General features: G+C 42.7%; 1 protein-coding gene and 1 long non-coding RNA gene across 2 annotated transcripts in view; one reads left to right on the top strand and one right to left on the bottom strand.

Moving 5' to 3' along the window:
* Positions 1–2,278: 2,278 nt before the first annotated feature.
* Positions 2,279–9,041, bottom strand: LOC146757370 (uncharacterized). The gene is made up of 2 exons (XR_014936427.1): positions 6,037–9,041; positions 2,279–4,474 (listed from the first exon to the last, which is right to left on the bottom strand). It is a non-coding gene; the product is annotated as an uncharacterized LOC146757370 (long non-coding RNA).
* A 576-nt stretch (positions 9,042–9,617) lies between these two features.
* KSR1 (kinase suppressor of ras 1) overlaps positions 9,618–27,634 on the top strand; it is a 57,538-nt gene continuing 39,521 nt past the window's right edge. The window contains exon 1 of the mRNA XM_015881175.3: positions 9,618–9,881. Within this exon, the coding sequence (XP_015736661.1) occupies positions 9,654–9,881 (228 nt within the window). The 5' untranslated portion in view covers positions 9,618–9,653. The remainder of the gene's footprint in view (positions 9,882–27,634) is intronic.

Raw genomic sequence — 27,634 nt, 5'->3', positions numbered from 1 at the left:
ACCCATTTTAGGACCTGCAGTTAGAATTCCTGCCTTCCCAGACAAACGGGTCATTTAGCCTCACTGCATCTGCTCTGAACTTGATCATAAACTAACTAAAATCAAGGGGAGTTTACCTTCTGCTTTAAACTAGACCTACACAGCTAATTACAAACAAACTGATAAGATCAGTGCAATAAGAAATAACTAAGTGCTCTTTTGTCTTAATGAAAATAACCCATAGTTTGTGGTGCAGAGGGATCATTCCAATGACAAAAACTGGGCGTCTGCCCTTCTTCCTGTAATGGAAAGACTATCCAGAGTGATAAAATCACAGAATCATAGAATCAATAAGGTTGGAAAACCCTTCAGCTCTCATTTAGCAAAACACTTTACCCTGGACTGATACGCATTTGGTTTCAAGTTAGCACCTTAAAGCGTTCTTAGGCAAAGCCTGTGCAGTAGCAGTTAAGATCAGGTACTAACATGACTTCAGAGTAAGCGCTTCTGTCACATGACTGCCATAGCACTTAAATATGGACTTTAAATCAATGCTGTGCCTATGTAACTTGAAGAAAGACACTTTCCTGCACTAGGATCTCTGCCTCTATTGTGAACCAGTGCTGGGGCCTCATCAGGAGGTATTCCCCATCAGAAAACAATGGGGACTTTTTCCTCATGAGCTGCAGAAGCAGGCAGTAGCTGATTATTTCTCAGTTGAATTAATTCTTCAGTTTTGCAGTGAGAACAAAGGCAAATCAACTTGTGAGCTGCTGGATCAGGAAGAACTAGGCTTGGACATGAGAGAAAGTGGCTGGGGTTTATTTTGATCCTTCCTGTGTATTCATCTGCCATGAATGCAAATGGTTTCCTATTTGATGCTCTGAGGTGAGAGCTGGAATCTTCGCAAGTTTGGCTCAGTTCCTGCTAACATTTATGTTCTGCTTATCTTGATTCTAAGACAAACCTTTTCCAGAGACACTGTTCCTGTGTAAGCTGATGAGTATGATGCAGACTGAGGTGGAAGAGGTAGGAGAAAACTGAGAGACGGAATTCAAATAGTGACAAGCACTACCCAGGAACATTCTCTCTCTAGAAGTTATTAACAAGATTAAAGTTTGCATTTGTGCAGAACTGGGACAGCTGTGCCCTACCACTAGCATTACTGACAGAAATGGGGTAGAGAGATGGGCTGTGCTTTCTAGCACTTACTGTCTGAAGAGAGTTTTCTGCTAGCCATCCCAGGTATCTGCATAAACTGCATCAGCAGGCAACACTCTTCATTGCCTGGAAGCAGGCAGAAGAACAGGACTGCAGCAGTGAGATTGCAGTGGAACCACACAGAGCAAAGCTGCAGAATGCAGCTGGGGAGTTCAAGTCTTTTCAGAGCTGGATTTTTCAGTCACTTTGTTATGTGCCCTGATTCAGCTAGACACAGAAGCGTACCTTTTTTTGGCTGAGTCAGGGCCAATAACAGGAGCTATCATGTAACACCACCTTTCAGTTTTACAGCCTAGGATTTCAGATTGTCTAGACCTTACTCACTCTGCCTTCCTAAAATGTTTCATGCACTGGAGCAAGACCACAAAGCACTTAAAAGCCATGAGTATAACTGATTAACAGGGCTCATGTCTGTTGCAAGAAGAGGATGCATGAGACCCCTAGGTTAGTAAAAGAATCAGCACAAAGGCTTTTTGGCATCAAAAAAAGCTAGGGATCAAAATTCAGCTTTTTAAGTGGTTTTAAATTACCTCTGTTTGTATGAGCTGCTTTGTTAAAATCATACTTGATAACTACAGAACCAAACTGGAGAGTATACCATGGTATGCTTTAAAATGTGAAACTTAAATCAAAACTACATGTAAAAAAATATGCCTACTGGTCTTCATAAAGAGTTTTATTGTGTATAAGTGGAATGCAGAATATATGTTTCACTATTTTCTGTATCATCATCAGAAAAATATGGATGTGCATGTATACCGTGCTAGGTGAGTAGTTGAGGTGGGGATGTTTGCTGGTTGAAAAGTTAAGCACATGCATGTAGTTTTGGGTCTTTACACTAAGCCAGATGTTTTTATTTAAAGGAAGTTGTGCATAGTGTTGTATAGAAAGTTTAGGCTATCTTACTACCTCTTGAACTCAGCTGTTTGCTGGTTAATCTGTGGATGCACTAAGTAGCTTAAATACCATATGACTACTATAATCCAAAGTCTGAACTGTATGTGGAATTCTAACAGGGATTTCACTAGTATATGCTCTTAAAGGTGACTTTCAAAAGAAAAGTATATATATACATATATATACACACACACATATATATGTTTATTTACTAAGAATGTATGTATACAGAAACAGTCTAAAGTGATTTTTGGGATGTGTTTTTTCACTTCTCTTCACAAATTGTCATTTGACCAAAACTGTTTATTATACATAAGCATTCCACCAGGTGAAGAATCCTAGTACAAATATTTAGTGTCTACACCCTAATGGGAATGGAGTATCATTCCATGAATATGAACAGCACTTGGCTGGCTTCTCTTCATGCCACGACAGTCAAGACAACAAATAACTTGCAGCTCCTAAGGGCTCACAAATTAAGACATAAAACTCCCTCACATCAAGCATTTGGCTTACAAATCAACATGGAATAAAGCAGGAAGCTGTTTTGATTCTAGTTTTTAGACGACAGTTTCTTCATTCTGCTTGTATTTTCATTTCAGTCTGACCCACCCCCACTCCCTAGGCTTGCTTTCCTTTTTTTTTTTTTTTTTTTTTTCATGCAGTGGTCCAATGGACACTTTTTCATAGCTCCTATGTGACCTTCAATACTCAAATCTCAGTCCATGATCTACCTTGAGACCTGACCCATTTGGATACATCATGGTGCACAGAACCCTTGCTCCACAGTGACAATCACTGAATTGAATAGAGCCCCATACATAGTTTATATTGCAGCGCTGAGTCTCTGGCTACCAGTCTGCTGTGCAGAAGGTATGGAAAGGAAGGGGTTACATTTTTTTAGTTAGTTCTGAGAAATAGGGTGCCAGTGTGAGACAGAATTAAATTGAGAAAGAAAAAGAATGTAGTTGCTTAGGACACAACACTTTCTATAGATCTTTTCATCCTTTCCCTTCAAAATTCCACTTGGTCTTTAACATACATTACAGCTATTATACTGCTACATATAATTCTAATCAAGAATATTCAAGTAATGCCATAAAATCCGCTACAGCAGAAACTAGGACTCTTCTCTGTAAATATTTTTCTCTACTAAACAACTTAGCATTACAATAATCCTTACAAACAAAGAAAAAATGCCAGACCCTAATCAGCACACAGCAGGGATAGGTCATGAACACATTTATCTTTCTTCTCAAAAGCCTCCCCTGGATAAAGGAAATGCCCTAATACTCAAGGCATCTTGGACACCAGATGGCTGATTATTAGACATTTTATGAATTTTAAGAGGAAGGAAGTAAAGAGAAACAGCTTGAATTGTCATGGTATTGTAGCGACAGTGAAAAGGAAGACGGAATGAGAACTTCATCCAAAACTCACTGACAGGGAAGACACTGATTTCAAAGGGCTTTGAATAGGAAGGAACGAAAAATGTGTGTTTGCTTTTCTTTCTGCAGATTAATTCTCAATTCATCAAGAGCTATAATGATTGATTTGTGAATATAAGTTTCTTCCTATTACTATCACTGTAGTGATGATGTGACTGATAGTTGAGCCATTTTTTTGCAGAAGAAAGGTCTGAGTTTTTAAATATTCACAATGTTGTAAGCTTTCTTGAGACTGCAGGTTTTTCGTAGACCTGGCCTCTGAGAGGTCAATGAGCAGGAGCATGTGGTAAGGCCAGGAGGAATATTAATATATGCAGGTAGTGCTTGCAGAATTCTACCTCCTATGAAAGGATTCTATAGGCAATACCAATTGGATGCATTTGGACTCATCCTCTATTAATACAAGTTGACCCAATCTGTTTTACACTGGCTGAACTGATGGTTTACCTTCAGCTACATAGACAGCACTACAGGTTACAGCAAGTAACACGTACTCTAGTCATAGATATTTACCAGAATATTTATACATGTATATATATAATTTATGCTAGAAGAGCTATTTTCTCCTATCTGGAGTTTCAGAAAGCCTCCAGCTCATTCATGTCTACCTACTACACAGTTCTAGCAACTCTTCTAAAGCAGAAATGTTAATCTACGAAGGCTCTTCCCAAAGATTTTTACTTAAGAGCTACAAGACACATGCACAAGAATTCTTAAGGCAAAGAAACTTCATGGGTATTGTACAAGTGGAAGATGGCAGTAGTTCCTCCAAGGTGACACTGTGGACAGTGGAAGGACATGGCTGCCTCAGATGTGCAGATGAGTCTTGAGAAGAACATGGATGTGGGAGCCAGTGGTCTCTGTGGTCCTGCTCCTCCCATGGAAAGGGGTGTGGATTATCCAGCCAGCCCTGCTGATTCTAGTACAGCCTTTAGGAATGTGATTAGAGACATAATGAATTGTTTGAGCAATGTATGTGGTCACCCCACTTCTGGGGCATTGCACACGCAGACGTGAAAGCAGGATTGCAGAACTGGAAGCAAGGCCTCCCACAGAACAGTGCAAGAATTGATGGTAAAATCTCTCCACAAAGAACAAGCTGCATCAGGAAAGAACTGCATTTTTGGTGTTTTGTTTTGTTTTTTTCTTTTTTCCATTAAAACTGGCACAGAGTTTTGCTGGCATACAGAGGTGGGAAGAGTTTTTATTCATTATGCTAATCAACATAACTACACTGCCGAAACACTGAAATGCAGTACAGGCCTTACTTAGAGTATGTACAAGCAGAACCTGGACCCATTCTCTTCTATAGCCATGTGATATCAAACAAATCCACGAGCACAGAGTGTAATGTGAATAAATGATTAATCTGTCAAACTTCTTTTGCTTTAGTTAAAATAAGAATAAATGGCTTGGGGAAATGAAGTCATGTGGAGTAACAACTCTGAAAAAAATCATGGGGTTTGGAACATTTTCACAAGGTGTAAGAGGGGCTGTTGTGACGCAGCTCAGTAACACACTAATGACAGAGGTGTTGGCAAAAACAATTAAAACCTTTAGCTGTGGTTGCAACTCAAGGCTGTAATCTCCTTATGCAATACACTTGACAAAGCCTTGTAGAACATGAGCCTGTTTTTTGCACCACAGTATGTTCCTCCTCCTTTGCCATATTATGGGTTGTTGGGGTTGCTTTCTTTCTTATTTTTATTTTTACTCTCATAATATTTAACCAAATAAGCTTGTTATTCTGCCACAGATAAAACAAACATAGGGAAGCTCTCCTTGCATTATGCCTGTCCTAGGGGAAGAGCAGCAGCTTACCTGCTCCAGCATTTTGCAAGGTAAAGCTGCTTAATCATTTTTGATTATCCATGTGTTGTTTTATTAACCAAATATTTGTCTTTTCGCTTCACACACATATATAGTGCCAATGTATAAATTGCACAAAGGGATTATGGCAGCATGAGTCAATCTTTGGTTTGTTTATCCATGGAGATACATAAGCCTCTGTCTCTAGAGACGAGTGTTTCCTCTCCTTGTTAGACCTATGAATATCTTTCACCAACAAAGTTTGTCAGTTTTCACTGCTGGCAAGTGTGCTGCTGTAACAAACCCTGCAGACTGGCAAGCCTCCAAGTGGGGCGGGGGCTAAATCCTCCCTGCTATCATTAGTTAGTATTTACATTATGGCAGAGCCTAGAGGCTTCTAGCTGTGATTCAGGCATTGCTGTGCAAGGAGACGGTAAAAGACACTTCCTGCCCCAAGCAGTTTATAGTCTAAACAGAAGAGCCTGGTGATAAATAGCAGAGAAAAGGCGGTACTTTTGCAACATGGAAAAGCCTGCAAAACATATGAGATGCTTCTAAAAATAAATATTAAGTCTTTGTATTTGTTTTATGGACTACTAACATTTGTAATTTCACGCCTTCTTAGTCCTTAAAGCTAGACAGTTTTTACTTATTCTAACAGCCACAGTTCTTGCTTACTCACATGACTCCAGGAGGCAAGGTCTTTTCGGATGAACACATCTTGATGATCTTCCTTCCAGTCCTATGTCAAAGTTCCCGGCTGCTGACCTGTCCAGAGAAAACAATGACTGCAGCTACACAGATAGATTCTCATGTCCTCCATCTGTGAAGCAAGAATTGTTTCTCTTATCTTGCCCAAGTGGTTTTCTCCCACCAGTGCAATTGATTTTTAAGAATAGCAGTAATGTTTAATTTTCACATCCTCCATTATTCTCAGTGCACATTTCATTTTCCTGTATCTTTTTATTTCCTGTATCCATGGTCCCATTGGTAAATACTGCTGTCAAACCTGTGGATTCACTGTTCCATCCATCACTTTTGACCTTGCCATTTTAAGTGGCAGAGGACTGCTATAAATTCCTGGTTTTTCTGATGACCATTGATGTCAAAAAAGGAAAAAAAGATGTAGATAGAAAGAAGTGGTTGTTTTGCTTGATCTAATTTGGCCCTCAGTTATAAATTATTGCACTGTGCTTACCAAACAGGCAGCTGAACAGGAACAAATCTGTGGGAGAAGTAAACTTACTTTAAGCATTTTCTTGAAGGTGCAGAGGTAAATATCAAACTCATATGCGTTGGTTTGGTTCAGCTGTAGGCAATGGAGATGTTTAAACTGAGGAAAATGATTAGAATTTATCCCATGAACCATACCTTACCATCTCCACTTTTCCTGCATATTCTGAAAAGACTATTTACAGCATGTCTAAAAATAGGACTGAAGTTTCTTAATTTCATAGCAGAGAAACACGCAGAAACTACTGTGTATTATTGTGCTGTGCTGCAAAGAGAAAGGAATAGTCATACTGTCTGTGTAGGAGGAAGCCTCTAAGGGGAAAATCATCGATAATAAAGGCCTCTTTTATTTGAATCTCCTAACACTTCAGCTCTTCAAATCCTAACACTGAATTTTCTTAAAACAGGTTTCTATTATCTGTGTTAAACACATCAAATTGAGTAATTCAGTCTTATTATCTAAATATCTAAATTCAGTGTTGTGATAGCAGAATGTAATTGGGACACAGTACCTAAAGAGGTAATAGGAGACTTGATAAAAGCAGCATGTGAAATACATTAGTGCTTTTCTTTCTTTGGTGGGGAAAAAAAAAAAGAAAGCAATTATCTGCATTTTCTCCAGTGAGCTGAAGACACTTCATCACTCCTGGTATCTCAGGTATCTCAGGTATCTCAGTATCACATCTGCTCAGCACTCCTGCTGTATGATACAGGCTGCAGCTCGGAGCACACCCCAGTTTGTGGTTCTCTGCTAAGGCAGATCTGGGGTTCACCTCAGCATAAGACAGTGGTTCCCCTGGATTAGTGTGAGCATCTCAGTGTTGCTGTGGGAGTCAAAGCAGCTAGCCTGGAAGAAAGCAGCTCACTTGTGTAACCTTCTTCCACAGAAGAGCACTCAGATATTCTCCATTTCTGCAAAGGTGACAGCCTCACCAACATGCAAGTGCTCAGCAGTGCTGAGCAGGGGCAGGAATTCATGGTAAGGAGTGTTAAGTCAGCATATTTTTCCATGCGGGCCTGGAGGGCAGTCTTGTACACTGGGACTGGAATGCTGCCCACTTACGGTAGCTGGTTAAGGAGCCCAGCACTCACAACACAGTACAGAAACATTCAGAAAGAATGCCAAATATCTTGTCATGCATAGCCCATAATTTTCCTGGTTTGTTTTCTTATGCAATAAACCTGGTTTGTTGTCTACTAGTAAATGGATGTTCTCAGGCAGGTATACAAAGAATGTTTATGATAATAATACTCCTGTTAATAACATTGCTAAATCCAGACACTTGTAATTCAAGACTTCAGTCTGTCACACTTCTATAAACTACAATTTTCAGTGCTAAACTTTCAGTGCTCCCAAGAGGAGGGGTGTAAAGACTTTTTCATTAAGTTGGAATGATGGAGGTAATAAAGCAAGTGACTTTTCCAAAACCACAGGATGTATCACATGGCAAACTAATTAAACCATAATCCAGCAAAGCCCTTTTTGTGTATGAAACCTGCAGCATGTGAAGAATAATGAAATCAAATACTCGGCCTTCTTAATACCTTCTTAAGAAAATTACTAAGCAGTGTACGTCACACTGCTTGATGCAAATACAGCCAAAGTAACACATACACCAATATCCATCTAATCATGAGAAAACCAGCTGTGTCAGCTGATTTGCCCTGCTCCACTGCCTCATGTCCTATATCCACAGATCCTCCCCCCCTTTTTTTTATTTTGCATAAAACTCTGCTGTTGCCACACGTAGCTCAGATATCATTCTGGCTTTTTAAACCTGCTGTCAATCTGATCCGTTGGAGGAAGTTATCTCCTGTCAGCAGAGCACAACTACATTGTCCTTCTGCATCTGTCATGTCAGATGAACAGCCCTCATTGTGCAGGCAGCTGGGTGGTCAGCTCTGTAGGGTTATGTCCCACGCTACTGCGATGCTCCGGGTGAGCCCAACAGATAGAACTTGCAGCTAATGCACCTGCTGTGCAGCTACCTGTGCCTGTGCCACTTTTCTAGAATTTCCACTGTGAAATATGAGCCCACAGTTGTTTCACAAGGCCATAATGAAGTTTTCTCCTATTTATGATATGAATAAACCCATATCACACTCAAGTGTTTGTAAGTTGTTTTTAATAACTCCCACCTCATGTGCCAGGTCTTTGCTATGCAAACACTTATGCCAAAGAACACATGTATCTGATGGATTTATAGAACATCTGGGAAACTCTATTTTAGGAAAACGCTCAATGGCCTTGGCAAGAGACTTGCTTATGGCCAGCACATGGTTTGTATCCATGTAACAGCAAAGAACCATGACAGCATCACTGAACTCTGCAACTCCTCACCCCACAGTGCAGAGCCCCAGTGACTCCAACTGTGCCATGGCCACGGCCGACCCACCTGGAATCACCCAAGGGGCTTTTGTGAGATGATGCTGAGAGCATATAACATTGTTTGTATGCCATTTCTAAGCTCCGTTTTGGTTCTTTTGGCATTTGGTATCTGCAGACGCGAGGACTTGGCCGGACCCGATTCTCAGCAGGACAGTGCACCCATCAGCCCCAGCTCACACATCCCACAGGGCAGACTGGGCCAGGTACAGTGTCACCCCTCTCCCTGTCTCTCAGTGTGCCGATGGTGAGGCTCATCCGGGGTGAGGTCCAAGTCCTGACGTACCTGCGGAGACCTGAGGGATTGTAAGGTGGGCTGAAAGCAGCAAGAAGCTGATGCGGGAGCTGCTGAGGCCTACACAGGGACGCTGAGGTGGGCTCAGGGATGGGCTCAGGGATGCTGAGGTGGGCGCTGAGGTGGGCGCTGAGGCGGGATCTGTTGAGGCGCTGAGGCGGAGCGACCGCCCGCGCCCCCTCGCGGAGTGGCCGCCATCTGCGCGGGGCGACCGCACCCGCGGTGCCGGCTCGTCGTGCCGCATGCTAATGCGCGGTAACTGCCCGGAGAGGAGAGGCGAGGCGGGGCGGAGCGAGCCGCCGCCTGCCCTCTCTCCCTCCCTCTTTCCCTGCCCGCCGCTCCCCCCGCCGTCGCCTCTCCTCCCCGGCCTCCCTGATGCCGAGGAATGGATAGAGCGGCTGCCCTGCGAGCCGCCGGCATGCTGGAGAGGAAGGAGCGGGGCGGCGAGGCGGCGGGGCCGGCCGTGCGGGGCTTGCCGGCCGTGCGGAGCACGCTGCAGCAGTGCGGGCTGCTCCAGGACCTCATCGACATCTCGCTGTCCAACCTGCGCGGGCTCCGCACTAAGTGCGCCGCGTCCAACGACCTCACCCAGCAGGAGATCCGCACCCTGGAGGTACGGGGCCGGGGGAGCCCCGCCGCCGGGATGCGCCGGTCCTGGGGCCGGGCCCTGCCTCCAGCGCCGGGCGCCGCGCTCCTTCACCGGTGCCCGGGCTGTGGGGAGGTGGTGAAGGGGGGGAAGGGAACCCCCTTCGTCTCTCCGCGGGCGCAGAGGGGTGCTGGGGGACGCGGAAGGGAAGCAGGAAGGGGGGTCGGCCACCTTCCCACGCAGGCTGCAGGGCCTCGCCGTCCTGCCGCGGTCCCCTCGGGCCGCTGGCATCGCGGCATCCCGCCGGCAGAGCGCGGTGCCGGTGCCCGTGGCGGGGGAAGGCTCGCCGGGGCCAGACAGGTGCGGGAGTCGCGGGCAGGCCGCGATGTGCCCCCGCCCCTCCGCGCTGCTGCTGCCCGGCTGCCGGCCTGACGCGGAATGGGCGCCTGGGGGGGGAGGGGGCAGGTGCGGGGTGAGGCGGGGACCCGAGGTGCTTCCCGACCGCCTGGCAGAGATGAGACGCTGCATCCCTGGTCCCAGGATGCTGGATGCGCAGATGATTCCCGCTGGTCTCTCATGTTTGTTTCTGGTGGCTCCTGCTCTGTCCTTCCAGGCCTGTCTCTCTATCCCTGGCTCGGTTTCACTGAGCTAATCCGATCCTTCTTTCCACTCTGTTGGTGTGGCTGGCGGCAGCATTGCAGTTCAGGTTGGAGAGATGCTCTGCCGTTAAGAGAGGTTATACAGAATCCTTCAGGCAGAGAACGTGTGCTTCTGTGATGCTTTCCGACACGATCTGACTGTATGCATGAGTGTTTAGAAAGGAAATTCAGACTTGTTCCGTTTGTTTGACCTTATATACTGAATAGTGCTTCCCTTTGCCTTGTGTGCAGGTAATGCTGCTCCAAGCAGAACACACAGTTCCCACCCAGCCCCCTGCTTGGTCAGAAGCAGAGGCCAGTGCTCCTTTTCTCTAGTCCATTACTGGAGGCTGCAGAGCTGGAGCATCAGGCTCAAAGAAGGAAAATCCTTGTGAATCTATAACAAACATATATACTAGAAAATCCCTCACTTAAATGAAGCTAGGAAAAACAATAGGTGCCAACTCTCTGTATGGCCTCTTTGAAATCTATTGTTCTTTTTTCTCTCTTCCTCAGCCCTCCCTCCCCCCCCCCCCCCCCAAAAAAAAAAGAAAAAAACTTGGTAGTTTTTTTTTTTCCTGCCACCTCCAAATAGCCTTCAAAGGCTATTCTTTATAACACAGTACTTCTGTAGACTTCTGGCAACCTTGTTGTCATTTCAGTGCTCAAACAATGTAAATCACCATCAGTTTGGAAAACGATCATCAGTACTTTGCTGGTGGACTCATTCTGCAAGAAAACCTTTAATCATAGAGCCTAAAGGCCTGCTATCATCTTCAATTTGTTCTGATAGCAACAAAAAATGTTGCTAGTGATAACTATTGAGTATGTGTCTGCATTCCTTAAGCGATTATCTGCTTAAACCAATGGGTGCCACTTTTGCTGGTGATCATAAAATTTGTCCCTCATCAGAAAAATCTCTGATATACTCCCCAGTACGTGATTTCTCTGGGAATTCAACCAAGTGCTGAATCCCTGCCAGCCCATGAAGCTACGGGAATGGGCACGGACACTGCCCTTTGCTCTCTTCAGTTGCCTGTGCCTGAAGACATGATGTCATCAGGGGCTGAGTCTCCCACTTACTGACTCTGCACAGTCTGAAGAAGGTTTGTCTGCTGCTGCTGAGCGCAAAACTGGGCTGTAAGAGTTGAGGGTCTGTGTTCGTTCTCATAAGTTGTGATTTCTCGTGGTGCACCATGGGGACTCCCAGAGGGCTGCAGAGCTGCCCCAGAAACAGGTGGCTCAACTGCTGGTTGCACTGTGCCATGTTAATGTGTCAGAAGTGTGTGCATATGTATTCATATGCATTTGCCTATCCGATCAAGTCAGTTCAGGGACGTGCTCCACAACATGCACAGAGCCGGCATTTGCAATAGCCTGGCTGCAGCCTGTGGTTACTGTGCAGCCTGTGAGCAGCTCCTTGCTGGTCAGTAGCAGTGAAATGAGAAGCTGCAAGTTCGGAGATCTCCAGTGCCTGCTGTGCTCTCTGCATGGCCTTGAGGAGCCACTAAATGGCTTTGCGAATCCTGCCTATTGGCTACTGGCGATATGGTTGCTGGGCCTGCAAGTCTCATCAGTGCTTTGGTTTGATCCTGCATGTCTCATGTTCATGTATATTTGTATATAACTGGTCAACTGTACAGCAAAGCCACAGGGATGTGATAAAACCATGAGATAAATACAATGAACAAACTGGAAGCAGAAGTATTAATTTGGGAAGGGGAGGAGACTTAACTCTAGAAGTTAAGAAGTGGCTCCTGTGGCCAAATACAAGGTTGCATATGTGTCTTTTGAAGACAGTCCAATGTACTGTGTCAAAAAACAGTTATGACTGAAAACAACAAGTGAAATTGATAAAGAACAAAAAGCAGAGGAAGCTTCTCTCATATAGTCAATACATAGTTCGTGTATGTTGAAAACTTTCGTAATGTCTAGTTTTGGTGTCAGAAGTCTGAACGTGACAGGTGAAGGGATATCTCCTTGCATACAATGTTCTGTATCCATAAACAACAGATGTTCTGACCACACAGGCAGAAAGTGCTGCTGGCTGAACATGGCTGTCTTAAACCTTATGTCGTGCAGGTCAGACAGCAGTGCACGCTCACTGCCACTTCTGGTTCCCAGGTTAACACAGCCCTGGAGTAAAGTTCTGAAAGCAGTAGCACTATGGATTGAATTAGCAGACTAAAGCACTGGTGAAAAACAAATTTAAATGTATGTTACTTTTATCCAAGACCTACTGTCTTTATCCTGTTTGCACCGCTTTCCTCTGAGTCTTCTCAGCCTGTCATATACACCACATGATTCATAATGCATGTGTACTTCAAAGTGTCAACATAAGTAAAGGTTCGGTTGTGTGCATGTTTATGTCCCTCCCAATTTACTGAAATGCATCAAGTCCTTCCTCATTCCTCTTCGTGCACAAGGTCTCAAAACTGAAGTGCTTGGTGGATAAGGATGTCAAACTGGAACCCCAGCAGGAAAAAATAAGCACTCAGTCTAAAGACCACAGGCAGAGCTTTCTGTAATATCGAAAGAAGAGGGGGAAAGAAAGGACTGCGGGAATTACTTAAAAATAATGTGTTGAGTTTAGATATTTTCCATGAGCTGAGCCCATTTCACATGTATGAAGGCTTTTTCTTAGAAGGGCAGGGAGTTTCTCTGTAGTGCAAAGTGGATTGTACTGGTTTAGTTACTAGCAGAGTAGATTCTCTGATACCACAAGATCTTGTATTTTCTTAATTTATATATATTTTACCGAGTAAGTGCTTGAGTGTTTTTACCCAGCACTTTGGTGTATGGCTTTCTTTCAGTTCTGTCCTCGCAGGGTTACTCATTTCTCAAGTAGACTACAAAACCAAAGTGGAAAATAATGAGAGCACATCATTTCTTGCCATGGAGTAAGCACCCAGCGTTGCCCCCAGATATCTTTGCAGAGAAACAACTGTCAGAGTTTTTAACTCTGTCCTTGTGCTAATTCTTGCATCACCCCTTAAACTGGTTTTGCAAAGGTAGAGGTGTATTATTGTCACTGTTTGTTTGTTTGTTTATTTTTTGTTTGTTTTTAATTTGTTTATTTGCCTGTTTGTTTTACAAAAGTGATAACTTTCTGGATCTGTCTCTCTGACCAGGAAGTTGATAACAGGACGAATCCTCCAACACTGCTAATTGCAACACAGATGACGCAGAATGAGGCTGAACTGAGACCTAGATTATATTTAGAGTGAAGCTGTATTTTCTTTCTACTTCGATTCTTACATCATAAGAGCTAACTAGAGTGCTTCTGGGAAGGAAGCAAACTGGTGGGAGTGTCGGGGTGGGGCAGCAGCATGCATTGCTGAGATCTGCCTGCTTTTAAGAAAACTGCTTTAATGCTTTCTGGCTTACCCATGTCTCTGATGGAGGCATCCTTGGCCCAGTGTGCAGAGATCACTTTGAAGAGATCACTTTGACCTCTTCCTCAGGAATGTCTTTTCTTCAGCATCTCCAGAAAAAGTGATAACAGATTGGAGAGCTGCACTGTGTCACAAATAAGTCTATGACTCCTCAAATCAGTCTTTCAAATTGGCTGAATGATACCTGTAGATTAAATATGTCTGAACTTGCTTTATCATGATCTTCATTCACTTGGTAATTTGACTAGAAAAGGCTTATCTCTTAACAACCAATCTCTAAGCAGAAACAAATGCACTGAAGATGAGGGGAGGAATGGAAGGTGAGGAATTGTAATTGTCCAAACCTGCAGACTGGAAGTTGGTTGTGTGGTATGCATAAGAAAAGGAAGATTGTGTGTTTCTAAATTTTAAGTAGTGGGAGCAGTGAATCTATCAGGCCAAACTGCAACCTGTAGCCACATGTTTATAGGCCTCGCTCAGCTGAAAAGACTTCCTTTTCCAGCAGGTCTTATGTAAGAGACATTCTTCCCTTACTTCATCTTACTTTTTGCATATATGATATGCAGTGCATTTGTTTTTTTCTCAGAGGTGAGCAGAAAGCTTTCTTTTTTTCATACATTTGTGCATCTGTTTGTATAAGATAGGTTTCAACAGAGAATCTTTGACTTGGAAGGAGAATGAACCATGTGTTATTACAAAGTCTGGAGACATCACCTGTTCTTTCTAACAGCGTGTCTCTGCATATGATCGGAATTTGTACATTGTAATTGAAGTTAGCTTATCTCCCACAATTAATTTTATATCAGTGTTTACATAAAAAGTCATCAGCCATGTTTTAACATGCCTGGGATAAGCTCTCATGTGTAGGTTGCCATCACAATGAAGATGCAAAATGGCCTTCTCTTCACTTTTTAAGCTTTGTATGTACTTATCTCCTTGGCTGGATTCTATGGAGTGCTAAATGGGAAGCAAGAAGGGAGTCCTTTTTTTTGTCTCCAAAATTGTGTGGCTGCTGGATTGTGTTACAGCAGAATTATTTCTGCTCATTTTTTGTGCAGAACCAGCTTGGTGGTCCTTACAGCAACTAAACTGCAGTGAAGTTCACTGGTGCCTGGAGTTAGGACCTCTGTATGTACGTGCCTGCACACACTAACAGGAACCCACAGGCTGTTGTGCTTGACAAGCCTCGCTCTCCACATACAAATTTTGATGTGTATTGCTGTTCAGAATTGATGCAATCAGGCAAGTAGCCCAGCCTGAACTCCAGTTATATCTAGCTAAACCTGTGGCTGTAACCAGTTTTGCATAGATAGCACCTGAACAGAACTTGATCTGCTACTCAAGTTCAGACAGCAGCTAGTAACTGCATTTTGCACAACAAAAACCCCAGTGAGAGTTACGGTTGCGTACGGGTGACAGATTTACAGATATGAGTCAGCATGGTGGTACATAAATTTATCACCTGTTGTTCATAAATAGGAACAATTAACAGAAGTCTTGCAACATGCAGAATTATTTGGGGAATAGCTACACTTACAAATATATTGACACCATAGACCATGTGAACTTTCAGATGCTGGTGGGATAAAACTCACTTTCTTTAAGACTAAGGTTTCCCGTCCTTATTTTCAGCCAATAGGGGAGCTTTGTCTTTCCAAAAGAGAAATTATAATGAAATAATTCTTGGCTATCTGTCACTGTTTTGGGGATTGGAGAATGTATTGGCTAGATTACTGCTGTGGTGAAAGGGACAGCACAGAATGATGTATAGGTGGCACCACCCAGAGATACTGACTCAGACATCTCTTAGAGACTTTCCTCCTAGCTCATTTCCCATTCCCATGGAATAATCCCACGTGACTGACAGCTACAGCAAAGCAATGGCTTAGCTGCCACAGCTGGTAAGCGAGGAAACAGGATCTTTGAATCTGGAAGCAAACCTGTTCCAAAAGAGATGAACATCCCTTTGAAGATGCAACTTCTGAGCAAGGCTGCTATGCCATCTACAGATGATCCCAGAGGGTTGTCGTAGCCCTGCAGTACTGCCACAGGAGACACAAGAAACACTTGTTTCTTACAAACTGAAACCACAATGACAGGTAAAAGCAATAGCTTTTCATTAGAAATGCCCACTCCTACGTATGGGCTGAGAATTTGGTAGTTTGACTTACTAATGCTTTTGATCAGTCAGAAGTGATTTGGGGAAGGGGTTGCAGCAAGAGTATAGTGTAGAATATGTAGTTAGATGTCTCACTCAAATACATTTCTAATGAATAAGAGGAAAGAAGAGACAGCTTCCAGCCTCCTCAGCGGTGATTTTCCTAAAAGGAGAAAACAAGGAGTTTCATGTGCTTCTTCTTTTGCTTGGGGAAGTTGTTGAAATTATCTGGTGCAATTATCAGATGCAGACCCATGGTGTTCTCTGTCCGGTTGCAACAAGTCTCTAAGAATAAAAATGGTGAATGCTGTTCATTGCTTTGAAATGTTTTGTGAGCGGAGTTCAGGTGTCTGTCATTTCTTTTCTGTGTAGAGAGGAAGTTTAATTTGCATTGTGTGCATCTTGTGGACACTTAATCAGTAGAATAAGGAATCATGCCTTGATGAGGGTCTAGAGAGTTTCTGTGATCTGATGTTTATTTTGTGATTCTTAGTTATCCCAAATGGAACAGCTTTAAAAGCAGAAACCGTGAGATCTACTTTAGAGCAGTACTTAGCATGGCACTGAGGAATCTTGCTGGGATGCAGCAGATCCAGGCTCTCACTCGGGTATGTGACATTGCCAGAAGAACTAATTGAGCATGGCTTTCAGAATGCAGCCAGGTGGTCGACAGGGCACTTTGCTGGTCTGTGGGTCAGAATCCCGGAAAATGCTTGGAAGCCTTTTTCAAGGAAGTTGTAAGTGTTGGGCAAGCAGTTTCCTGCCCAGTCCTACTCTTGTTATTTGCTTCTAAAACATGGGTTTGTCGTTTTTTTTAAAGAACTTCCACTTCTGTTTGAAGCAACCTAATTTTAGAAAGGAAGTCCTGAGCTTCTCATTGCTGCTGTGTGCGTAGGCTATTGTAGAATCTTGCAGATTCCAGTGTGGCTGTACTTTTAGCTATTAGTTATGCTGACAAAGATAGAAACAATAAATAATGAGTATTTATTTCCAGATTGAGAACTTCAATCAGGTGTAACGACTGCAAGTTATTAGGTAGGGGATGTAAATGGATTGGTCAGTAAGTAATTACTGAAAGATGTGGAAGATGTGTGACAGTATCCCTTATGCTACCTTATAGTGCTCAATAATTTATCAATCTTTAAAGCACTGAGAATTTTCTATCAAAGGTTTTCATCTTCCAGAGCAGTGTTTCTTGTTTTTGTTTTCTTTTTACCTCGTTAGACAGCTAGAGGGTTAAACTCTGCTTTAGAAGATAGTTGCACCTCCACCAAAATAAGCAGAAGTTAGAAAGTTTTTGTTGCTTAGAGCTTCAGGGAAAAGAGAAACTGTTTTTGGCTGAGCTTTCCACAGAAGACTTCTGACTTTCAGATGTCTCCCTTTTAAAAACTTCTTCATCAACTAAGCAAAACATTTCAGTTTATGGGCCCTTTGTCTCACTGATTAAAACTGAAACTTTCCACAAAGGAAAACACTTCATACAAAAACATGTAATGTAACTCTCGCACAGGCCAGCACCAGTTAGAGTAGCATTAGACTCTTAGTGCAGGTGCAGGTCAGATGCAGTGTTTATTTTCCTAATTTTAGTGAATTCTGGAAGCTACATTCTTGTCTGTTTTCTTTTCTTTTAAGGAAACAGCTGTCACTGAGATAAACCAAGGTGAGCACAAACACCAAAGACTTAGCTTTTCCTTACACAACAAAGCTGGAAGAAGCCCCATAGTGGATGTCAAAGGGCTTGCCAACCCTGTTTGTATTACGTAAGGATACTATGTGTGTTAAAACTGGCTGAGTGCTGCAGGCCTGACTTAGCCATTGCTTTATCAGTGGCAGTTTGTATGGGTATAATGAGGCAGAGCTTCTGCGGGCTGCCTGCCATGGCAACCTGAATTCCTGGGTCATCTGCAGTCATGGACGATGACTTGGAGGGAGTCTACAGAGAGAGTGGGAAAGGAGAGCCACTGTGAGCACAAGTCTTCAATGGCTGCACTGGAATAGTGGCTGTGTTTCTGCTGAGGCTGCATTTGTAGGAAATACTACCTAACTTCTTGGGAAGATGTTTTTGTAATGATGTTCAATGCATGCAGGTAGCCGTAGTTACCTGTTTGCATCTAACCAAACAGGCTTTATCTGGTACCAGCTGCCGGTCTGCAACTGAAGGCACAGCTAACTTGGCTTAATACTTCCACTAGGTTGCTGGTGGTATTTAGGTTTTCATTCTTACGGAAACTTAATCTACAGCATCATCCTGCTGCCAAGACATGCAACAGTTCCACTGATGTGTTCTTCCCCCTCCCCCCCTTTTTTTTTCCTACTGTGTTATTCAGATTGCCCTATTTGCCAATAATGACTAGTTTGTGGTCTGAAGCTAAGAGCTTTGAAGTCAATGGCTGCCTCACAGTGTAAAACTTCAAATTGAAGGTAATAGCATCTATTCCTTCATTCCTTTGTCAAGAAATGAACTACTAGGGCAAGAGCAATGCAGTGGTGATGCAGCACTGCTCTTAGCTGAAGTTCACTGTAGTGTTTGAGAGCTTCTTACAGCCTCTTATGCTTTGTATCCAACTGTCTTCCTGTGCTTCTTAGTGAAGGAGCAAGTACTCCAGTCTTCCCATAACATTCTTCTAGCAAATCTCCATGGTATTCTTACAAAACACACTGAGAAGTGTGCAGACTTGGTAACTACAAGGTGCATTTGTTTCCTAACATGGTGTACAGAAATTACTGATTGTTGATGAGACAGATGACTTTGTGATGTAGCGTAGCAACTAAGAGCTATTTGGAACAGGGTAAGAAGACTTCAGGAGTGGAAGCAGGGACCAGTGCTGATGGCCAGGTGTCTTTGTAATGGCAATTCTAGTTCTGCAGGAATCATGCAGTAAGAGCTCTGAAGCTGCTGCTGCAGCTGTTCTTGCACAAATAGTTCAGGGTTAGCACACCGCCAATGTAAAGATCTCTGGGGGGAGAATAAAATGCCTGTTACCTGTCCAGCTTCAGAGTTTTTTGCAGCCCCTCACGTCACTTACTTTAACAACTGCATAAGGCATGACAAGAATGCTGGCTTGCCCTGCGAGTGGGGGCACAGGCAGACAGACCTTATTCAGATAGACTGGAAGTGTCCACGATGTGATATGGGTTTCCAGATGCTTCACTTTCTGCCTTGTCACAGAGCTTTGCCACCTGGCTTCAGCATTGCAGACCTCAGAGACCCCACATGAGATCCTGACTCAGCAGTTCTGCACAGTTCTGTCTTGCTGGAGCCTGCAGCTGTAAAACCAAGGTGTAGGGGGAGGGGGAAGCATACGATGAAATGCATAGTCTGATCCCCGCCTCTCTATTCATCACAGATTCTGTGCATAATAAATAGGCTGGATCAGCCTTTTTTGTCATCCTGTCATGGTGAGGAGAGGAGCTTGGTGTGAGGTCTCTAACATATGAGGCATGGCCCCTTTATACTGCAAAGAATAATCTCCACATTCAAACTGTATTTTTCAGGGTGAGTTAGCAGCACAGTGCTTCCTGTCAAAGTGCCTGTGCTGTGGGAACAGTATCAGCAAGCGCTGCAAGTCTCTGCATTGCTAGAATTCTTTGGAGTTCTTCTAAATGCTGAGCCTGACCTCCAGCTGCTTAATGAAGTTTGCTGTGGCTCCAAGATTTCTTTGGCCTCAAAATTTGAGGCAGAGGAAATTGGAGAGCCATTCTAATGGATGAGGGATTTTGAAATTTACTAGTGAGAATGGCTTGTTTATTTGGGGAAAAAAGATGGTGAGGTTTTTTCCTCAGCATCTTTATCCTTGAAGTCCTGATACCAGGCAGTCCTGATTCTTGGAAGTTCTGAAACAGTGGGGAGACTTCACAGCTTGAAATCTGAGGCCAAGTGAGATGTAGGTAGAAAGAGGCAGGGTGAGCAGTGACCAGCTGGTGGTTTTGTGGTTGGTTGTTTTTCTTTTATTGTTGTTTTTTTAATCTTCATTGCTAGGGCTTGGGGAAGGTAGTTGGCAGTACAACCTCGAACCTGTTTCCAGGTGCTGACAAGTGGGCTATATGCACGCATTTGTGACTGAGAGCTGGTATGAACTTGTATGATCAAGAGGATCAAGAGATGATTTATTTTGGTTATTGTATCCTGTAGTACAAGCAACAGTTATTCTTCTGGGTTCTGATAACTTTTTAAAAAGTATTAACTCTTCTATTGGAGCAGTTTCCACTCAGCTTTCTGCACTCAGCCCAATTCCCATGTTTACTGTAACTTTGTTTTGCTACTCAAAAAAAATCAGCTCAGATCCCCTGTGCCCAGAGCCTGAGACCCAACTTGGCAGCCTATATCAATCTACCCCAGCCAGAAATAAGTATAACTTTTAGGCCAGGGCATTCCTTTCTTTTGAAACTCCATAATGTGTCTACTGCCTGACTTGTCCAAGTTTGACCTATTTGTAGAATGGGATATATCCAATCTGCTGCTCATCGGTAAAAGTTGAAAAACTAACCTGGTTGCCTGAGATATTAGGTACATACTCCACAGATGCCCAAATGCCACTCATGAGGCCAGCCAGTAATCTTGCTGTCACTTCAGATGCCCAAAGGCAGAAAGAAGAAATGACTTCCATTACAGCCACCATCAGACAAGTAGAGATCATCACAACTCAATGCAGAAAAGGTACCTTTTTTCTAAATTGTTTTCTCATGTTCTGATCAGCTTCCACTTGCCATCTGCTCTTCACCCAGTTGTCATATCATTATCTGTTCTTTCAGAGCCAATTCAATTAGATCTTTCAGTAGGTTTTAATCAAGTGTTATGGGGTTGCTGGTAAATTATTTACAGCCATATCACTTGATGAAACACTTGGTCTGCTAAAGCTATCACGTAAGTGACATACCTGTAGCAAAGAGCACAACTGGCTTTAACTTAGGACCCCATTTGTTTTCCCTGGAGTTATCCAGTTGGCATTAAATGAATGTCAGGTTACGTGAGCCCATGTTTCATATACAGTAGTAGATACTGAATATGGCTGTGCTGAAAACAGTGGAGTTGAAGCACTTTAAAACAAGAGTTAAGAGCTGAATTTAGCTCTACTCTCTGCTGATTCAGTTCTTTTATAAGTTCCTTTCAAGGCTGAATACCTTAAACAGCGTGGCCTTGACCCTCACTTGAAGATCCTGCTATTTCAACAGCAGTGCTGTCTGTTTGTACTGTCTTCAGACTTGGTCTGATGTAAAGTAAGTGTTTTTTGACGAGCAAGGTAATAGGAAACAGCACTCAAATAGGAAAGCAAACTGAGAAAGTGTGGTGTTTATAGAAGACAGAAGGATTGTTTCTCTGCCTTACTGATGGAAGCCAGTACCAGGAATTGTTAAGGGTGAGTACAAACTCATGGGTGTCAAGTCCTATCCAAGCCCCTTATGAGCAGATGATGGATGATCATGTGGACTTGTTAAATTAGAGCTCAAAAAATAAATGTTGTTCTGTTATTAACTACATGAATAACAGTGTTACATGCATTGCTCTGACTCATCGTACCAAATTTCCTAGCTCCCTTGAATGGTTTCTGGAGAGCCCATCAGTAGATCAACATGTACTAAGCTCCAGCTTACTGCAATTTCGCACAAGCATATCAGTTCTCTGGAGTGATCAGGGACTGTTTCAGACTGTTTCCAGATCAGCTTTGTGAGAAAGCCACAGCAAAGGAGGATACCTGCCTACACACAAGTATAGTTGTCTAGATTGCAGTTGAATAACCAAGTGCAAAATTTGATATAGTTATCTTGCATAATATTTGAAACTAGGCTTAACAGACAATATAGGCATTATTGGAGTTCTCTTTCCAGCTCTTCTGCCATTCCTGGTTTCCAATCTATGAAAACCTTTAATCACCTGTACTGAAAGTGTGCTGTGCTCAGAGGGCAGATGATTTGAGATCAGAAGCTGCAACTTCTCCCCACCCACTACACAAGGACAAAGAACAGTTACAAGATTGCAAGACCACATGACAAGGACTTTTAATTTACTTCTTCATTCTCTAGAATGGCCAAGTCCAACATCTTCTAAGCTAAAAGGAACTGCAGGCAGTCCACCTATTTATGACAACATTTCTACTCTGCAGTTTTTCTAACCTCTTTCAACAAGCAGGTAGGGCAGACTTTCAAACAAAGTGTTTGGTAGTCCTGGTGTTCCTTAGTATTTGGAAGGTAGGATGAAGGTGGAAATAGGAGAAGAAGGGACTTCTCTTATCTTGCACTGTACACATTGCACTCTAATTCTCACGTGGGAATGACTATCATAGATGGCATGGTTATGAGACAAATGCAGCCTTAGCACTGCTGGGTCTGGTATATGAAGCAAACTTGTGACAGACTGTCTGCTAGTCTCAATGTTCAAACTCAAGTGAAACTGTATGGTACCTTGTTTAATAGTCTGATCCTTCCTTTCAGCTGCTGTGTAACCCTAAAGCTTTTTCCTCTCTCCTCCCAGTGCTGTGTTTGTTGGTTCCATGTATATAATCTCTGAGGCTTTGTGCAGCTCCTGGGAGTATCTGCCTTTGCAGCAGAAAGGAGGCTACTCCATGTTACTGAAAGTGCAGCAGTTTCTCCTTTCCCCACCCCCAGAGTTGACTATTATTTATGCAACATGATCTAACCCAGATCGGCTGGGAGCCGATGGTCCAGAGTTCATTTCCAGTTATTATTGTAGTATGGAGTCAGTCTGGTTAGAGGCACTTGCTTCCAGCACAAAACATATACCCTTTGAGAGCATAAACAAACTCTAGGTCACTTTTACTTAACTTCATACAAAAGTGTTTCAGCTAAAAGGAAAAGCAAGCTAGAGTTGAAGCACTGTGAGGAGCAAGATCAGCAGCCTGTATCTGTAGTAGACTAAGTAAGGCCCCTTCCAGTAAAAAGGAGATAGAAGGACCACCAAGCTCTAAAATAGTGGTGGAAGTTTGCCTTTTTAGTCTCTGGAGATGTATTGTACAGTTCTTACCTTTGCCTCAATTATGTGTTCAAACTCCTGAATTAGGGCAAATGTGAATAAAACATATGCAGAATTACTTTGCTGAGCTTCAGGGCAGAACTCAGTGGCTCAGGTAAATATGACTATTTCTGACTTTAATGGCAGAGCAACTACACCTGCTGTCACAGCCCTGTTCTGGTATGTGGGTGTAGCTACTCTGGAGTTCAGTCATCCTAGCTACCACTAACCCAGCTAGTTATCTTAACCAATTTTTTGTTTTCCTTTTTAATCTGACGTACTACCAGAAATCCCTAATAGACAAGGCTCTGGCTTTGAAGGCTGGCATATATAGAAGCTGGTCTCCTAGACTGGAGATAAGAGGCTAAACTTAGATATTCACAGAGTATTCAATTCTAGCATTGAGTATTGACTTGGCCCTCTGTACAGCATTGACAACAGTAAGTCAATTGTAACCATAACCGGCCCAGAAACACTGAAGAAGTAAGGGAGCTGACGTACTTAGACAAAAAGGCCTCCTTCAACTCTAGTCATCTGCATGCTAATACAGGAGTTTTATATTTGAGACTGAAAAGACTTTGTATGGCTCTGAATCTGCACTCAGAGATGAAGCTACCTTACAAGAAGTCACACTCTTTCCTTTGTTCCAGGTGGTAATCTGTATACTGCTCTGGAAGGCAAGGGGTCAGGCAGCTCATGGAAACCAGTGTCAGGAGAGGTTGTTAAATTCAAAGGCAAAGTTTAGTAGGGCAGCACAGAGCGGGTGAAGGCTGCCTGTCAGCTGGACAAACAGGTCACACAGGTTCCAGACTCCCTGTCCCAATGAAAGCAGAGCACCAAAGCTGCAGGATGCTCTCAGGTAGGAGCAGCACCAATACTTGGTAAAATCGAAGGTTAGCAGTTGAGGCTTCATCAAGTACTACAGTGTTTAAGTGTCCTTTAGCAAGAATACTTCATTATAGTTATTAATGTTAATTAAGTTTATCTTACAAAACACTGTCTCAGCATCATCAAATGCACAGTTTCTAACCCATGATAAACAGTGATGCTTTTGGTCCTTGATATAGTCTTTCCTTGCTTAAGGAAAACACCAACTGGGATCTTGAGTTCCAACCATTTCTACCCTATTTAGGGAACAGAGGTCACATCCTGCTTTGTCTCTGTAGAGGGAACTCCTACTCTTCCTGTTGCCTCACTTGTGCTCATTTTCCTGCAGAATAGCAGGGAGAGTAGGAAGCAAAGCAACCCAGTCCAGTAGAAAACCTCACAGTCACAGAAACCCAGTAACTGAAGAACAGTCTTACAGCACTGTCAGTCAGTTAAGTTTTTGCATGGAGCTCACCTCAGTAATTTTAAAACTTCTTCACGTAGTCCTTCATTCTCATTACAACACAGACTCCTTCAGAGGGATTGTCCAGGGGAATTAGAGAGGAGTTTCTATCTGTAATCTACTGCAGGAAGGTGTCTCCTATGTTTTTGGGTGACTGGCCATCCAGAATGCTGTTCTCCCTTGTTTGCAAATGCACAGAAGTAAGTTTCTTAAACTGCATTAAATCTCACACGTTAAGCCTTCTGCAGACAGCTGAGTTAGGTGAATATACTAGGAGCATAAATGAATACTTCTCCACTAGGAAATCAGGAGTGTTTTGAGGAGTGGTCATTCTTGAGCTGAGGATACCTCAGGCATAACTGGAATTCCTGTGTTCAGTGTTCTGTAGCACAATTAGTAGATACACTTGGCATGTTTCATGAGGGTTGTTTTGGGGATACTTGCCTGAAGGGAGGTCTGCTGTAGGCATCCTGGACTAAGAGCTCAGTGTCCCTTTATGTTGTCTGCCCACTTGTAAGAGAAGAGAGGTTAGTCAGCAACCGCAGTGTTGCTGGTTCTGAGGTGGCAGAATGGATAACCTAAGGACACGTGGTACTGCAGAAAAAGAGGGAACTGGAAGGATAAGCTGTATAGGTTTATGTCTTTGTTTACTGAGAAGGAAAGAAAGCTGACCAGGCAAACAAGCTCAGTGTGATTCCCACTTACTAATGGCATATCCAGCCCTGGAAAAAGAAAAAGAAAATTCCTACTGTCCATTTTATTTTTGAATTGTTTCAGAAACCTTTGGCAGAGCTGAGCTGTGGTGATCAGCTTTCTGCTTGGTGCCTTATATTTCTACAAAAGACTTTTCATTCTTGTATTTCCTGCTTTGACTGCGCCTTACTGTTAGATATAGTGCTTAGGAAGCGTCCTGTAAAACTGGTGAACAAACGGAACATCTCTGATCTCTAATGCATGGCACATCACTACTGCCATTTTTCTTAAATTCTGAAATAAGGAGACATTGTAGAGGTCCGAAATATTTTGAGCAGGGTGTGGGGTTTGCTGTGCTTTGGTGTGTTTTGTTTTTTTTTGACAATCCCAAACTGCAATTTGGTAGTTGGTTTGCTGTTTTAAAAGATACTTTCAGAGAACATGGCAAGTTGCCACATTCCAGTTAAGCAATTTCCTATAGCTGACATTTTTAAAAAAAAGGATGTCGTTTTCTCAGCCATCTCCCTCCTCCATTTACACTGGAAGATGCAAAAAAAAAAAAAAAAAAACAAAAAAAAAAACCAAAAACCACAAAAAACACCAAAAAAAAAACCAAAAACAAAAACAAAAAAAACCCCAAGAGAACAATAACAACCTGCAGCACTGAAGCCCCAACCCCTGTATTAACACTTAGATGTTTGAGAAGAATGTTCCTGGGGAAACTGTGGAAGGCCAGTGCCTATCAGCAGCATGGTATTGTATTTGGATTCATTGCATAATGTAAACATCTCTTAACTGATAATATATGAGGTGGTGTGAAGTGGTAGGGAATGCTTCAGAAAGTATATGTTGTAAATTAAATATAATTTATTTTTACATACTATTTTATTTTATTTTATTTTATTTTATTTTATTTTATTTTATTTTATTTTATTTTATTTTATTTTATTTTATTTTATTTCTGAATGGGTTGTGATTTAGAAACAGGTTATTCTTCTAAGCCTGAAGTTGGTTTTTTTTTTGTCATGTTAGGGAGAAGTGCTAGCATAGGAAAGTGCATGATGGGCAGCCAAACTGATTGTGTTGAGTTCCCCAATGCTTTTGTTTCTAAGCCAGACAACAGTATTGTTTGGGTACCAGACAACACAGGCAGGACCTAATCCAGCGTGCTGGGAGATCTGTGAAAATTCCATTATTGTTTGAATCAGATCACAGCTGAAAAGCTAGTAACAGGCTGCTGCTTGTTATTTGCATTGCTGGATCCCTCAAACATTTCATCAGAAATGATTCTATGTAACTATGAAGTGTTGATTGGCTGCTGTGAACAATTTCTGAACTCGAGGAATGAATTTGTATCTAGCACCCTGAATTGTCAGTTCACAGGCAGAAACATACAACATAGAATCCCTTTGTCTTTGCCAGTGCTCCTTAGGAATGGATATTTCCATTACAGAATAGCATAGGGGCTTGTAACAATGTCTTTTTATTTTCTCATAAGTAGGCATGTTTTTATCTCTTTTTCTCATTGCTGTCACTCAGCAGGGTTCTTCCTCTGATGCAGTCATCTGAGCAAGAGATTGAGCAGAAATCCTGAACCTGGGGTTGCTGTGGATAATCAGAGGGGATATTTCAAGACAAAAGAAATGTAATTAAGCACGTGTAATGCAGAGGGGCTGACAAAGGAATACTATGAAGAATGTTTCCTAAGAAGAATGTAGAGCATGAAAAGTCAAAGATATAGAAATTGTAAACACTTTTACAAGAAAGGACTAATGATATGCAGTCCAGTTCTCTGTGACAAAAGTTCTCTTAGTGCAACTCTGAACTTCAACCAATAAAGTTAGATTTTTTTTAGTATTGGTGTAATTATACTAGTATAACTGGTCTTGTGGATGTAATTGTATCAAATAAAAGTATATATATATAAAGCTTATTATATACAAATATATGAGACTGTATGACATATTTCTTGATCAGGAGACAAAAGGTACAGCCTGTGTAGCAAATGTGGCTGGGAAACAAACTGGTGGTTGGGTGGGCAGCTGACAAGGAGAAGTCAAATGTGAAAAAATTCTTTGGGATTAGGGACAGCATCGTGTGTAATAAGTGCACTGCTAAAAGAGAGCAGCACCTCAGAGACCTCCCAGGCTTTCATGGGCATTCAGGCTAGCCATGCAAATTGCCATCCCTTGGTCCCTTGCAGTCTTTGATGAGAGCAGAGGGTGCTTAGTACTTTGCAGGATGGGGCTTGAAATGAGGAGGAAATGGAAGTGTGAGAATATGATGGGAGCCTAGAATTAGTCATTCCCTTCCTGACCTTCCTGAAGGAAATGCCTGGCTTTAAAATTTTGTGCTGTAAATTCTTCTCCTTTATTTGTGCTAGGAACTTACACCTTCCTCACTACAGAATCAATTTTACATGTATCAACACATGTAAGCTCTAAACTTGCTGTTGTGGTGGCTCACTTAGGAGCATGCAGGAAATAGGAAGGAGAGCAAAGATCTGAAGCTAGGTTCCAACTGTTTATTCAAGGCTGGTCTTTTGTTGAGGCAGGGAGATGGAAGTCTTTGATTTGCTGAGGTTCTCCAGAGTTCTATC

Source organism: Coturnix japonica, chromosome 22 (assembly GCF_054131305.1).
Source record: "Coturnix japonica strain WE chromosome 22, WE-NBRP24, whole genome shotgun sequence".
In the NCBI taxonomy this organism is placed as follows: Eukaryota; Metazoa; Chordata; class Aves; order Galliformes; family Phasianidae; genus Coturnix; species Coturnix japonica.
The sequence above is the reverse complement of the archived record's forward strand: the minus strand, read 5'-3'. Positions and strand labels throughout refer to the sequence as shown.